We start from the raw sequence: 15825 nt of genomic DNA, 5'->3' as shown, positions 1-15825 counted from the left end.
CAATTGGAGAAAAAAAAAAAACACCAGATGAAACTAGAAGCTTGAGTATATGTCAGTTACAAGTTTATTTATTTGATTTTTGTACCATATAAGATTGTTTGATGGAGTTATAAAGGCCTTTTACTCATATAACTTATGTTCTTTATAAGAACAAACCTGTGGGATGGGTTAAATGACGAGGTAGCATATTTCTATTGTTTCATATATTAACCCTAGATATGTAATTGCCCCTCTTCATTTGTCCATATAATTACATTTTCAAATATCAAGCCTTTCATTAATTTCTATTATTTCATGGAAGCTCATAAAATGCTTATATTATAAAGTAGACAGTGTTCAAAGCTATATTTAGGAATCAGTACTGAACCTGCTGTGGAGATAATGGCAGTGTGATTATTGAACAGTAGGAGGCCTCGGTGAGCAATTTTCCTGTCAGTTCCACCTACTCATCTCAATTTAAGCAGGACAGTGTCATTTACAGTTAGCTGTGACCACAAAAACTATTTTTACATTCACTGAGGGCTGATTTCTGGAATGAAGATATTTTAGCCGCTAAGTATTTCTCACTTTATTTAAAGAGTCTTTAAATGGCAGAGGTTTTTCTTCTGTCAGGATGACATTGTTCTCGTCATCGCTGCCAGGCCACATTTGTCTTTTCTGAGCCCTGCTCTCCTCTCCTCCCTCTCTTTTTGTCTTTGTCTCTGTTTGACTGGGCTAGAGGGTCCGAGCCATGCTGCTCCACCTACAAACAAACACAAAAAGAGGACATACTAAAATGTACAATCCATATGAAAAGTGTAACAGTCTAAGGAGATATAAGATACTTAATCATGTTCCATAACCTCTGGCTTCGCTGTGAAATACTCATGTTTAATTTTAAAATTAGATATATCAACTTTTTAGATAAATGGATGAGACTAGTATTAGATTATGCGTTACCAATGAAGTTTTGCGTGGTAAATTAACTGGAGTTGCACAGAATTAAGACTTAAGGTTGAATGCTTACATAACAGTTTGCAAACTGGAGTGAGCCATCGTAGGGTGGGTATGACCATAGGGGGAAAAAATGGAGTGAAACTAAAGATGAATAGCAAACATTTTGACCAGTCAAACAAAGGTGTCACTAATAACATTAATTGCTGCATTGCATTGCAATACCTGCTGAAAGTGAGCCATCATTAATATTATTAGTTCCACTTGTACTTTTCTGCAACGACATGTTAAAATGTCTGCTGTGAAAAGGGTTATGAATATAATTTATTTGGGAACAATAAAATAACACGATGATTGCAAGGCCAACAGGATACAGGTTAGCAAGATTCATTCAGAAAGCATAACGAAGTACAAGACAGTCTGGACAGACTTTTGAGTTTAACTTAAGTTTAACTCACATGTTTCATTTGCAACATAACCTAACGAGAAACATTTCATAGTCTTGATAATGTTATTTCAATAATAATTTAACTAGGCTGCTTTTGTTAGTAGTTTTCCCAGTAATGTTATCTGTTGATAAAAATGCTATTGTATCATTTATGCATCTGGGGAAGCTTGACATTTTTTAAATTAATTTCCAAAGACAGAAACAGTTTGGGAACCACTGGCTTACAACAGTGTACATGTTTTAGGATAAGATCCTCTGCATAGTGTAGAATAATCTCACTTCTATTTAGTTTCATCACTCTATGTTCAGGATACAAGCTTACAACATGACATAACTTACTGTTGACACCCCTCGGAGAGGAAGAAGAAAACTTTGCTTCGGTGAGGAATTCAGCACTGTTTAAAACATAAAATGGAAATATAGGTGAATTAGCTGCTGAGAAAGAACAACTCAATCAACTTTCCACTATATGGCTGTGGCATGATTGCCTTTACTGATGATTAACACTGCATGCATGCAGGCTCAATGGAGACAGCTGTCATTCACCTGTGGGAGAGTGGGTATGACTGAGGCAGCCTCAACCCACTAGAGTTCTCCTCCTCACTGCTGTTTGATTCCTCTCCCTGCCACCTAAATGGAAAGGGCACACCATATTTTATATTCCCCTTGTTATGTTTTAATTTTTAAATAACTGTTAATGTCCCATGTATATATATGACTAACACTGCATCAACAAAAGCTAAAGGGATTCTTCTTAACAATAAACAATAAACAGAGGATCCTAATCAAATTAGGAAATTAAATGAACAAATGTCAGCAATCACCTGATAAAAACTAAAGAAATCCTCTTAGAATTACCTCTCTGCCTTACAATCAGCTAGCACAGAATATATTTTTAATAATTGTAATAATCATCATATTTGTATCGAGATACAGTAGCTGTTAATAATATGAATCTTGAAGTTAGCAACACAGTCTGCAGTCAAATGCCTGATTACTGTTTTTGGTTTTACAATATTCTTTTTATTATAAAGGTTTTTTATTGTACAACAAATATATAAACATGTGCATAAAACGCATACAGTACAAAATTAAACCAACAAAGATATAGCAACCACAAAACAAACTGCAAAATCAGTTAATTAATATGACATGCTGAATCTTTGCACAGTTGATCAAGATATTTAAAGTTATCTAGTGTGTTCCCACAACTGGGTTCAGGTGTTCTCTTGGTTCCCTTATAGCAAACTAGAACTAATTTAGGAGACTATAAATAAAGGTGCAATGTCAAGATCCTTATCTCAGTGGCAAGAAGTCACTCTGTAGAGAGTTAGCAGCATGCACAAATTTAGACTCCTGAAGGTTTCTAGTACACATGTGGACAACAAAAGCATTTACCCCCTTTACTGCTCTGTTTTAAACAGTGTCTCACCTGTTCATGTTTGTTTGTTGTTTGTGTCTTCTACGTGCTTCATTACCACTGTGAGCCGGCTGAAAAGAGGAAACATGTCACAATGATTGTGCAGGCATCAGTTACTACACACTATAGTTGGTGAGTATCTGCAGTACTGTGCATGAATTAACTTTTCTCAGAGTTTATTATCTGTGAGGATGGAGAAAAGGATCATGTCAAACCAGCAATCTGCAAATCGAGTGTGGCTTACCAAACGGGAGTGAGAGTGTTTGGCTGGCGTCTGGGTTTCTGATGTCTGTGATTGGCTGGAGGGATATGGACATGGTGGGGCTGTGTTGGTTTTAGGGGGCAGAGGTGGAGCGCTGATGGAGCTGGGAACCTGGTAATCCAAACTTGAGAACTGTTGAGAGAAAATGTAGGCAGTCAGTGGGAATTCATTTTTTCATTTGTTCTTCATTAGCAAGCATTGCTTTAAAGTTGCAGGAGATTATGAGCATAAGGATGCATGTTGCAAATGAGGTGCGCAGATTTTAAGATACAATTCCTGCTAAATCACTGAACTACAAGCATGTGTCATTCAGTCTATAGACTACGACAAACATGTAGAAACAACACTAAGAGTCTACAGCCATGGTAGCTGCTCTGTGAGGCTGTACATAGCAGTGCTTTAAGCCAAATGCTAATGTCAGTATGCTAACATGCTCACAATGACAATGCTAACATGCGGATGCTAAGCAGGTATAATGTTTACCATGTTTGTTTACATAAATCAAAGTATTAGACAAACTAATATTTTGTCCTGATGATGGCACTAGTGAAAAAGTTAAGGTATCATCAAAGTTCTTACATTTCACCTTGGTGGGGAGATGAATGTCTAAATTTCAAGGCACTCCATACAATAACTGATGAGCTATTTCAGTCGGAACCAGTGAAGTAGTGGACCTACCGACAGACCAATATTGCCATCGGCTAGCGTGGCTTAAATTCTACACAACAAATGGGCATATATAGAGAAATGTATTCACACACCTTCCTCAGGGCAGCCATTTCCTTTACCATCAGTTCAATGTCCTCATGGTCCTCCTCCTCTGCGTTGTCGTCCTCACCCTCCTCCTCCTCCCACTGGCCGCTGCCTGACAGGTAAGGCTCAACGAGGATGGACTCTGTTCCTCTGATGTCGCAGCGACAGTATGGGCAGGTGTGGCCAGCTGACTTCTGCTAGATAATTATCGATGACAGGTCATGCATGGGCAGAGTAATGGAAACACTATATGAATGTAAAGACCCATTGCCACCCACTGACTTGAGAACAGCTTCATGTCTTTAGAACTGCAGTGGAACATGTCAGACTTCTGTCTTCTAAGAAAAAAGCCACTAGTTTCTTGAAAGATGAAGGTGGTGGAAAATACCACATTCAACAGACGCTGTAGATTGTAGATTTCCACAAATGTAAACCAGATAGAGATGAAGGTGAATCGTTGTAACATTTAACTTTTTCTTTCATTGCTCTAGCATACAGGCTTTGGGTTTCTCCAGGTTTTATGATGCTTATATCATGCATTTTTTGCTGATTCCTGTGACCACTGATGCCCTTTGGAGATGCAAACTTTGCAGTCCTTATTGTTGACATGATTTTTCAGATAAAAAAAAGAAAAAGAAATTTGTCTGACTAATATACCTGCAGTTTGGCTTATTTCAAACTATTTTACTTACCCACACTGCTTTGAAAATCATATAATAAAATTTTTATTTAAGCTGATGCATCCTGCTATTTGGTTTACAGCTGCAAATGTGTGCAGATACCTTTATTACTTAACTGCCTGTTATTTTCTGTGCACTCACAAAGGTTATTGTATTGCATGGTAAACTTACTGTTGATAAAGAAGTTTGCTTGACCACAATCTAGACAACTTTTCCATTGTGTTCTTATATACACGAAGCATATCAAATTTTTTTGTCTTCCTGTCTGTCTGTCTCCTCTTCTCACTCTCTACAGTTTGAGGATGTGAGCCTGAGCTCACACAGGAAGTCTTCAGCCAAATGTCAGGACTTGCTGCTATGCACCTTTGCAAATACACCTCCTGAACAGATGGGAGGCTACTGCTGGCTGAAAGAAATAGTAGTATAGGATGAAGTTGTAGTTTGCCAGCAGCAGCTTTAGTTCTGATTGGATGTCTTTAATGTCACTCTGTGATGAAAAGAGGAAGTAGAAAGTCGGGGCTGCCCCGTTGCACACAGGACATGCTGTCCACATGATTCAATTTTAATTTACAGATAGACTTTGGAGATTTGTGTGTCAGTGGTCAAATGTAATTGATTTCATTGAAAGACCACTGTATGGTATTCTATATATCTTTCTCTGACATTTATATAAGCTAAAAGTCCCATTGTATTCCCCGTCTACAATTGTACAGTTGTTAGTCTACATATGGACGGCATCTATCATTGATATTGATGAAACCGTTGAACCAAGGTTTGTGCTGGTCTCTCTAGTAAGTTATCAAACTATTTGTTCATGCAAAGAATTGGTAATAGAGGGTTTAAGTGTAGGAGTCCACAGCTCTTTTTGAGGTGAGAGTTGACACGTTTGTGGATGCAATGTGACCTAATTCACAAGCACAGGTGTACTGTATGTTTCTTAAAATGTTGTGTTGTTTCAACAAGGCTGACTGATGCTATGTGACTTCACAGTAAAAACTGAAGTGGGATATAAAACTGCTCTAATGTCCTTACAGTACAAAGGCAGTGTGATAGTTCCACATTAACTTTGAATAGGAATATCTGGGTATAGAAACACACGAATGGCATTGAAGTTACCTTATGGAATTAGCCTTAGTTCATAGTATTTTAAAGCAAGGCTATTTCTGGAAGTTTTTTTAAATTGAGGAAAGTAAAACTAAAATTATTTTTTACATTTAAATGAAAATAATGTGCATGGAGATAATGAGAAATTTGAGTTTGTTGGTTTAAAATTAATAAATCAGCCATGCCAATGACTTGTGAGGGTTATTTTATATACCAAAGCATGCTTATATCACTCACATGCTTTGCTAAACACAGAGCATATTTTTGACATCAACCCCAAACCACATTCAAATAACCAGCTTTGTTACATTATGGTGGGGCTATAACCAACAACCAAACCGTGGGAGTGCTGATTTTCAGGTTGGCCTACAAAAATAAATCTAGTTTAGTCAACCCAGACTGTTTCACTCCACTGAACACACTAACTCTGGATGGGGGTTCATACCTGCCAGCCTCTGAGGCAGGGTTGGCACAGTAGATGCCCACAGGGCTGGATACGAGTGTCCTTATCCCTCTCTGCGCAGATCTTACACAGCTGGAAGGTGCTGCCGATCTCACAGTAAAGCTCATACTGCTCCTGTTGGGAGTTACAGTGGCAGCGTTGGTGGGTACACAGAGAGACAAGACAGAAAACGATAAGAGAAGATCTCAGGATATGATCTATGTTTTTTCTTGGTAAAGCAGGATGCTGTTGGCAGTTTGATAAATTGATAAAGAGGTATAAAGTGCATCCGTGTACTTCTGTAACTTTGATTTTGCCTCTATGGGCCGGTTCACACAAGCTCGTCAGGTCAGGGTTCACATCACGGCCATCTGGGTACAGGTAGCTGCAGGCACAGAAACACACAGCGCTCAGAGAAAAGACACAAAGAAAGACAAAATAAACCAGAGGCCTGTGTGTGTTTGTCCTAACCAGCCTTCCTTGAAGCCCTGAATGAGTGCCTGGTAGATAGGCGTATTCTGGGGGATGGTCTGGACGATGCTACCTTCAGTGGTCACATGACCAATAGCCCACTGGCCCATTCTTGTGCAGCTCAGACGAAAAATATAGCTGGGAGGGAAAGAGATCCTTGTAAATCACACTTGTTTACAAGACAGAAAATCGATACTGATAAAAAGCCAGAGAAATTGATTGTTATTTTGTTTTTGGGTGTCAATGAATCTCTTGCAAAAACAGTTGCTTTGGTTCTGTACTTGGTTCTATATTTTCTGCATTTGTGCAATTAATTTTAATAAAATTTAAAGAAGCTGTAATAATGATAATACAGTATATGTATACTCACTGTATGACACTTTGAGCCATGCTTATTGCTCATAGAAAAGAAATGCAAGGTACTTCAAAATAGATTAAAAAATAATAACTGAAGCCATTTTCTCCTGATGAATTGCTGTGGTTCTATGTTTCTTTAAGGACCTAATTTCTTACAACTGAGATCAATTTCCAGATTTGTTGTAACTCAAGTACACACCAACCTCTTTAGTGCTAGTTTGAGTTTTCAGATTTGTGTGACATAAATCAGCTTTGCTTTTCTGAGAAGTGCATGAGTCAGAGTTTGTTGCTGTGCTCGTCCTCACCTCCCAGGTCTATGCAGGTAGTGTTCCAGACGAGCTACAACCTGGTCATAGGTGAGGAAGGCCATGTAGCCTGAATGAGTCACTGCTAGCTGGTTCCAGTTCCTTATGAGTGACCTCCAGGGCTAAAATGAGAGTTGAGGAGACTCAGGATGTGAACTCATGTTCATCATGTTTCATTATTAAAGGAATAATGACATTTTGGGAAATACGCTTATTAGCTGTCCTGTCAAGGGTTACTGTAGATGATTAAAGATGTTAAAGATTCCTCTTTCATGTAGGTATGCTAAATATGAAGCTACAGCCAGCAGCCAGTTAGCTTAGCTTAGCATAAAGGCTGGAAACAGGGGCAAACAGAGGGCTCTGTCTAAAGGGAACAAAATCCGCCTGAAGTGTTAAAATGACAGGTTGTGGTTTTATGGGGGACTATGTGCTGGACTATTTATTGGCCAGGCACAGAGTCTTGTCATCACGTGAGGTTGCCAGGCAACCACCAGATATTCCAGTAAATCGCCGTGCCCAATCAAGAAATAGTCTGACACATAGCGCCCCGTAAAACCACACCTTGTTGCTTTTACCTTTAGGTAAAGGGGATTTGTTGGGTCCCTGTAAATAATATTATAAAGAGTATGGTCTAGACCTGCTCTATAGGAAAAGTGCAATGAGATAACTTCTGTAATGAATTGGCGCTATATAAATATAATTGAAGTGAATTGAGGTCAGGCTAGCTGTATCCCCCTGTTTCCAGTCTTGCTGCTTTCCCCCTGTTTCCATCTAAGCTAAGCTAAGCTAACCAGCTGCTGGCTGTAGCTTCATATTTAGTGTACAGATATGAGAATGGTATCCATCTTCCCATCTAACTGTTGGCATGAAAGTAAATAAGCTTTTTACCAAAATGTCAAACTATTCCTTTAAGTAATCAGTTTATTATCTTTGTTTGGAAAATGTCACCTTACCTGAAACAGTCTAGTGAAGATGTCAAACTCAAACACAGAGATGTGGTCATTACAAGTGAGATCTATAGTTGACTTCAGAGCCATGGACTCCATCCCTTCCTCAAATGCATGTACACTCCGCAGCTGCTCTTTAAAACTATTCCACTGCACTATACACCTGTCAGAACACATTAGCATGTAGCAAATGTTGACACACTTAAACCACACCAACAAAAATATTCAAAACATTCTCTCATTATGAAAATTTCCCACACTCACTTGCTGCCAAATGAATGCCTCCAAAACTCATCAGCCTCTGTCTTAGTCACCCTGTAGGAGTCACCCTGAAAACTTCCCCCTGGAAACATGGCCTTCAGCTCCCAGAGCATGTGACTGAACAGCAAGGACAGTTTGGTCAAGTTCCTCCTGAAAATGAAAAACACAACAAACTTTGAGTTGTAGTTGCAGATATAAAATAGGTATACGTTGCGCTAATATGTCATTGTTTTCTGGAGTAGAAAAAATAAGTGGAGGCGTGAAAGTTTGCTTTGTGCTCTCATACGAATATATATAAAACCATCTTGTGAGCCCATAACTCATTTACCTTAAACTGATAAAACTCATCTCACACACCTCCTTATAATATTCTAAGTGTCAAAGACCTGGGACATTTGTATCTGCAGAAAAAAAACAAAAAGGAGTCTTTATTATTTTATATCATGTTTATCATTGGGGCTTTTGCATCCTCCTTGTGTGACTATTTAAAATTTGTTTTCTTGAAGTTTTATGTAGTTACATAAAGTATCACTAGCTTAGAGTTAAGACTCCAACTTGCTGTCTAGGTGTATGAAATCAGGGGTGTCAAACTAAGCAAGCATGTTCAGTAATGACAACTGTGGTATACACTGGGTGTTGGCTATGAATAGATTGTGTAGAAATCAAAAGAAATAAGATAAAATATAATTCTACAACTCCCCTTTCTTGGGGAAACATAGCTCTAACTGTTGTACATTTGATACTCTACTGCTTTGTTTCATTTGAAACAAGCATTGCTGAAGCATTGCTGATACTTTCCGTAGATATACACACACACACACACAAGTATAAACACACACAACAGGTAGTCCAGCTAGCAAACAGGATGTTCTCTGCTGCATGCTTGTCGTTAAATACCACAAAATGTTCCAGTGGCCAGTGTTTCACTTCAGGCCAGTTGTTACCAGTATTTATTCTCTTTCTAGGCTCTTACTCTTAAAATACGCCTTACATATGTCCCTCTGACAACATGTAGCTTGGTGCAACAGGTGATAAACTACCAAAACACGACATTCAAAATCAATTTAATCTACTATAACACCAGCAGAAGACATTCTTTGACAACAATAACACTTTTGTGTGATAAAAAACTTGATGAATTAAACATTTATGTATATGTCTGATATGGTTTTTCTACAAAAAAAAAGTCAACTGGTTAAAAATTCTTCCAGCACAACTACTACTTCTACATAATTGACAAAAACAGAATCTATGGATATGCAAATGTTTTTGGCTTCAAAATACTGGACACAAGATGTTTCCTACTTCACTGGAAAGCCCATTCGGCTCTGTGAAGGTCAAACATTTAAATAAGGTAACAATTAAAAAAAACATGTTTGAGTGGAGGAGGACTTAAATAAACAACTGGATCCAACTGCCATTTTTTATTTTAACTAATTTCAAAATACACAAACTACAGTAATACCACTGTTATAATACAAATGCAGTTAAAATTGTACAATTATATTTAGGCTATCTACTGATACTGGTACCTGAATACAGCATATAACAGTGCTAGTCAATCATTTGAATTTGGCAACATGTTCTCATCTTCATTACAACATACTGTATCTCCTCTTTTGCAAGACATTTTTGATGCTTCTCTGGAAATCTTCTGCAGATCTGTCCAGTCTATGTGGGTGGTGGTCATAGACTTTCCACCTCAATTAGAAAAGAAAACCTCTAAGGTTTGAGCAGGGGGGAGTAAGGTGGGCGGAAATGTGTAAGCCACAACTCTTGCTCTGGCTGGCCCACATGCATAAAAAGATAGCTAGATGGTGGTGAAACACACAGTAAACACACCGGTGCAAATGTTGTTTTTGGACAAATGGCTGAGATATTGTATGCAGTAGTGACACAGGACAATGCATTGCATTTTGGTAATCCTGATTGTCATTTAGTGTGATTTTGTCATTGTTAGACATTGTATATTGCTCTTTAGCTTGATCAATGTACCTGAAGAGGCTCAATGTGAAATGCGTTGTTCTCTTCAAATCTCTCTTATCTCGTGCAGAAATAGAGAATAACTTGTATAGATCTTGAGGACCGCCACATTTGAACTACTGCACTCTACCAGCACCCGATGGAAGAAATCTTTTCAGTATAAATTCTTAAGATAGTTATGTATCACTTTCATACACCAATGAAACCCTCTTCATATATTTTCAGACACAGGAGGGGGAATGTGATAATTCATTTTTACTTTGAAACTTTAAGACCCGGAACCTGAAGCTATATCTGAGGCACCCTCACATTAAAAATTATGCTCTTATTCTCTAAATTCAAATTCAATTCTGCATCCTAAAATCCACTGACATCTATGATCAGTGTTTGTTTGCTAAAAAGGTGTAAATATTACAAACTGATTGAAATTAACAATCAAATACTCTAGCCACACTCTGAACACAATGAGTACACTAAGATATTAAACGCTGATCAAATATTTCTCAGTGTCAAAATGAAACCCAAAATTAAGTGCTCTAGGGCATAGCCAGTTTATTTTTTTGTTTTTGTGAAATGTATAACTTTACTGACTAATAAAAATATGTGTGTTTCTTATGTTGTTTCTGCTCACAGTTCTAGTTGTATGATTATTGGTGTTTGAACATTTGCATGTGTTTCTTAAATTCCAGTCAGAAGAGGTCAAAGCTATCAGTGATAATCTTCCAGCCGTTAAACCTTCCTCTGTCTGTTTTTATTGCCTATCAGATCTCAGTTCTGTTTTCAGCTTCTCATGACAGCCAGGCATAAATGTCACTCACTAAAAGGAGACTATTAATTTAACCATCCAACAGTCAATGTTTTTAGAAATAGACAGAGTACCTGGCCTGAGTCTGTGGCATAACAAGCCGCAAAAAAGAGGACATTATAGCAGCAACATTCTAAAAACACAAAAGAGGATATTTACACAATTTGCTGACAATTTTCCTGACATCTAAGCCACATTACACATAACACAATGTGAATTTGCCACATGACTGCCCATGCAGACCTGACTGTGGTGAAAAGGCCATCTGTTATCTTGTGTGTGCAGAAGATTCTTGAAGTTGACGCAATAAATCATCAAATATGGCTTATGGGATTTTCAGATTCTGCTGAAATAAAATCTTTGATAAAAGCTGGTTTCTGTAACAAGAAAATATAATTGTGTGTTAAATAGCCAAAATAACTAATTTTGTTAGTTTTTAAATACAATTTCAAAACATATTGTGTAAAACAATAACATGATATAAAGAAATTGTCATGATTTGATAGATAGATGGATAGATAGATGCTGGTTGTTAAAACTCAAGTTGCTGCCATTTATTACAGTAAAAGCTTTACTTATAACCATGTGTCCAAATCCTGTTCTTCCTGTATGTTGTATAGGGTAAAAATACATTTGCAGTAGATACAGCAGAGTAGTTGAGTGCTCATCCAGTCCTGAATTTAGGCCACATGCATGTTAGAAGATACAGTAAAATAAAAGCACAGGATATTTGTGTATACCCTGTGGATACAACTGAATGGACATACACTGAGAAAATGTCTGTTCAAGGCCAGACAGTATCTCTCCCAAGCTGCTCATATACTGAGGTTGTAATTGCTTTTGCCTAGTTCCCCCACATTAGCATCACAAAGATGCAGGATGGGCCCTTTTTCCATGTTTGTCATTAGTAGTCCTAACAGGAGCAGGGGATGCAGCCCAAACTCCAAATAAAAAAAAGTCACTCTTTTTAGCTGTTCCAAAATATCCACTTTAGCCAAACAGCAAACTCAATTTTTCCCCCTGGCACACAATGAAGTCTATATTTGATTTGTGGGAACCGGGGAAGTTATTTTATTTTACTGCAGCTTCTATAGATGGTGTAAAATAGTTATTTCAGTTAATTTATATTAGTGTTCAAGGAGGGGTCGAAGCCTCTATCATAAATGTCAAGTATTAAGTTATGACTCCTTCTTTTAGTCATGCAAATATAGAAGACTATTTTTGGATTCTTGTAAGAGTCCAAGTTCCCGGTCACATGGTGCTTGATAAAGATTTGAGGGATGTGTAGCCTCTTTCAGAATCAGAATCAGAATCAGAAATACTTTATTGATCGCCGAGGGGAAACTCTTTTGTTACAGCTGCTCACTATCACGTCAATGCACAAAGGAATAGAAGTTCTACGCAAATCAGAATATAATACACTATTATACAGGTCAGATAAATTAAGTACCAAGTTGATATAAGTATAAAATTAAAATAAGTGTAAAGTACAAAGTGGATTTACCGGTTGATGATAAGTGTGTCCGGTATAATAATACAATGTAATAATATAAGTAATAAGTAATACATTTCTGACCCCACAGTCAGTTTATTTGTCTTACAGAAGGTCAGGTTACTGAGATGAATTTGCCTGGAAAAAGATCATGTTTTCAGTTTCAGAATATGATCTGGTTGAATTGGAAAGAAAAGCGCAAACACAATATGATCCCATCCTTAAATGGTTGGTTACCTCGGGTGGTACCTGGCCATGCAGATAGTTTTGGTTTGATTTGTTCAGGTTGCGAGGTCTTGGACATTTTGTTTGCTTGAATGAGTTTGAATGGAATTTAATTTGTGGTGCTCACAGAATTTTAGAAATTCAAAAGCAACTATTTCCAGAAAAAGTTTCCTCATTATTTTGGATAATCCACAGATCTCAAAGCGAACAGTTTTCATAGGAATTAGAAGCAAATCCCTATAAAAACAATATGATCTGTGGATAATCCCGAGTTACAGGGACACTGTTTCTGGAAAGAAATGTTGAATTTTTTTTACTTATAATGTTTTAATGTTGTGAACGCTACAAATATGCAGTTTCATTCAAACTGTCCATTGTAGTACAGCAGGGTTGCGGCAGAAATCAGAGCCGGACATTATTTAAAATCTGGGCAAATAAAACAAAAATGGCTAGATAGAGTTACAGGAAAGTGAGAAAATATATTTTTTTGTTTTTTCTTGCGTGAACCAACTCTTTAAAAATAGAAAAATATGAGTTTTCAGGTTGCAACTAAAATTATTTTCATTGTCGATAAATATGTAGGTTATCTATTAGATTTAATTAACAATTAATTATTCAGTGTATGAAATGCCCATAAATTTACCCATCAGAGCCTGATGTGATGTCTTCAGATGTCTTTCTTTTTCCGACAAACAGTCCAAAACCCAAAGATATTCAATTTACAATGATACAAAACACAGACAAACAGCAAATTCTCACATTTAAGAAGCGAGAACCAGCACATTTTGGCATTTTCGGATAGATAAATGACTGAAACGATTAATTATCAAAGTTGTTGCTTTACATTTTCTCTCAAGGAACTAAAAGATTAACTGTTTGTACTCTAAAATGAGAAACACGTGACTGTACGTGACTGTACTTGATGAAATGATTGCTCATTATGAGATTTTAAAAAGGACAGTGGACAAAGGGTGCAATCATGAGTGAATGAATGAAGCGTTTGATGAAGGATTTATATTAACCTTTTTTTAAGTAAGATGTATTGCAATTAAGAATGAAACACTTCAAGACAAGAACCTAAAGATTGTTGTGAATATCTTTAAAGTGATTTCAAAACCAAACTGTCCCACTAACACATGCTGCTCTTGTGTATGGATGTAGGTGTCAGCCAGGAGCACTCTTACCTGTAGCTGGATGTCTCCTCAAATATCTTCTCCCGTCCCTCTTTAAACAGTAGCATGGCCCTGTCCGTCTTATCCAGCAGGTTTCTGACATGGACCCTCAGGTACTTGGCCTCGTCTCCGCGCGGCAACTGGCCGCCTGCTGGCCTAGAGACTCCGTAGGGCTCCCAAACCTGTGTGAGCAGCATTGTCGTCTCAGATACCAGGTCTGGCAGGTACGGCGGACTGTTCCTCAGGCCCAGCCGGGGGTTAGTGGACAGGTCGTGGAGCTTATCCAGTCTTTTAAGGACCTTATCCACCAGCCGCCGGTCTCCACTGGTAGGGGGCTGGGAGTTCAATTTCGGGCTCCTGGAGGCTCCTGAACCTGCTCCCGCCATTGTTTTGCTGTTGTGTGTTTGAAAGTGATGTGAATCAAAAATGATCTGATCTTAACAATAAATAATAGTGCTCCTGTTTGTGTGAAAGCTACATTTTTGAATATGCAAATGCTTATGACCAGAAATAGGGGGCACGAGTGTTTAAGCTGGCATTTATTGTCCTTACAATTGATTTTGAGAGTTCCCAGCACACATATTAGCATCTTCAAACAGCATCCACCCCTGATCCATATAATAATAATCCAACAGCATTACATTATCTCTAAATATGCACTCCAAGCTAAGCATTTCCTCCCAAAACAGCCACTCATATCCGTTTTTAGCGTCTCACTCCTCTGTCAGATCTTCAGAAAAATACAAAAATGTCTGTTATATAAAAGGCTATCTTTTTACAACAATACAACATAATAGGCCAACCACGAGAAAGAGTGAACTTAAAACAAAGGTAGGGTTTAAGACTGATACTCAACCACTGACACTACAGTCCCTCTCCCAACTCTTTCCACCCTTACACATTCAGCCTTTCTTGCCTCCTGTTTAGCACAGTACAATGCTTACCAATATTTATGCGCACATCTCAGCAGCACAGCAGTCCCACATCCTCTGGGTCAACAGAGCTGAGACATCTACTCACAGCACAACGGAAACATGTTCTCTGTCATTGGCTGAAACGTTGGTGCTTCTTCTTTGTCTCTCTTTCTTGATGTCACCCTCTCTCTCTCTCTCTGTTCTTGGTTTCCTGGTTGCAGCCAGCCAAACAGGTTTGTTTTCTTTGCTCTATTGCTCAGACAGGCAAGCAGAGAAAGAGAGAGAGAGAGAAATGTGAGGGAGGAAGACAGAGAGGTGTGGACTCACAATTAAACATTTGCTAAGAATGAAAGCAGTGTGCAAGACCTGAATACCATTTAGTAGGCCTATCCAAACAGGTATGGCTGCTTACCAACAGACAGGATGCCTATGCATTCAAAGCAAGTGTCAAAGTTCAGCAACTCCAACAACCTCCCCAATTGGGATATAAGAAAAATCATCATCTTCACCGGACTGTCAGCACAATGTTAACTGTGTAATTAAATGGGTTTAGTTTTCATCAGAATTCTGTCTGTCAGCAGGTCCACCACTTTGTTCCAGGCTGAAATATATAAAAAAAACTGTTTTATGGATTGCCATGAAATTTGATACACACATTCATGTTCCCCTCAGGATGACTTGTAATACTTTGGTGATTCCTTAACTTTTCCTTTTAGCGCCATCATCAGGTCAAATACCTGAAAAACGAATTATCAGCCTCAGCTGTGCTTTGTGTTAATTAGCAAATGTTGCTAATGTAGCATGCAAACACACTAACAACACTCAAAGATAATTCAATTTACAAAACACAG

The 15825-nt window shown here is 38.0% G+C and overlaps 1 protein-coding gene across 3 annotated transcripts; it reads right to left on the bottom strand.

Annotated features, from left to right (window-relative positions):
- Nucleotides 1-41: 41 nt before the first annotated feature.
- cblc (Cbl proto-oncogene C, E3 ubiquitin protein ligase) lies at nucleotides 42-15185 on the bottom strand. Of its 3 annotated transcripts, none has more exons than XM_044208759.1 (14): nucleotides 15005-15184; nucleotides 14073-14453; nucleotides 8387-8533; nucleotides 8129-8285; nucleotides 7176-7297; nucleotides 6514-6651; nucleotides 6340-6427; nucleotides 6046-6177; nucleotides 3825-4013; nucleotides 3046-3195; nucleotides 2814-2872; nucleotides 1928-2011; nucleotides 1721-1776; nucleotides 42-742 (listed from the first exon to the last, which is right to left on the bottom strand). In XM_044208759.1, the coding sequence occupies exons 2-14, from the start codon at nucleotides 14444-14446 to the stop codon at nucleotides 609-611; spliced, it is 1830 nt and encodes a 609-aa protein (XP_044064694.1). In that variant the 5' UTR covers nucleotides 14447-14453; nucleotides 15005-15184; the 3' UTR covers nucleotides 42-608. The 3 variants fall into 3 exon arrangements, with proteins under 3 accessions (XP_044064694.1, XP_044064695.1, XP_044064696.1); XM_044208760.1 differs by having other exon boundaries at nucleotides 3825-4010; nucleotides 15005-15181; XM_044208761.1 differs by having other exon boundaries at nucleotides 693-1077; nucleotides 15005-15185.
- Nucleotides 15186-15825: the final 640 nt, after the last annotated feature.

This window comes from Siniperca chuatsi, linkage group LG9 (genome assembly GCF_020085105.1).
Source record: "Siniperca chuatsi isolate FFG_IHB_CAS linkage group LG9, ASM2008510v1, whole genome shotgun sequence".
NCBI lineage: Eukaryota > Metazoa > Chordata > Actinopteri > Centrarchiformes > Sinipercidae > Siniperca > Siniperca chuatsi.
This window is presented reverse-complemented; position numbering and strand designations above follow the sequence as displayed.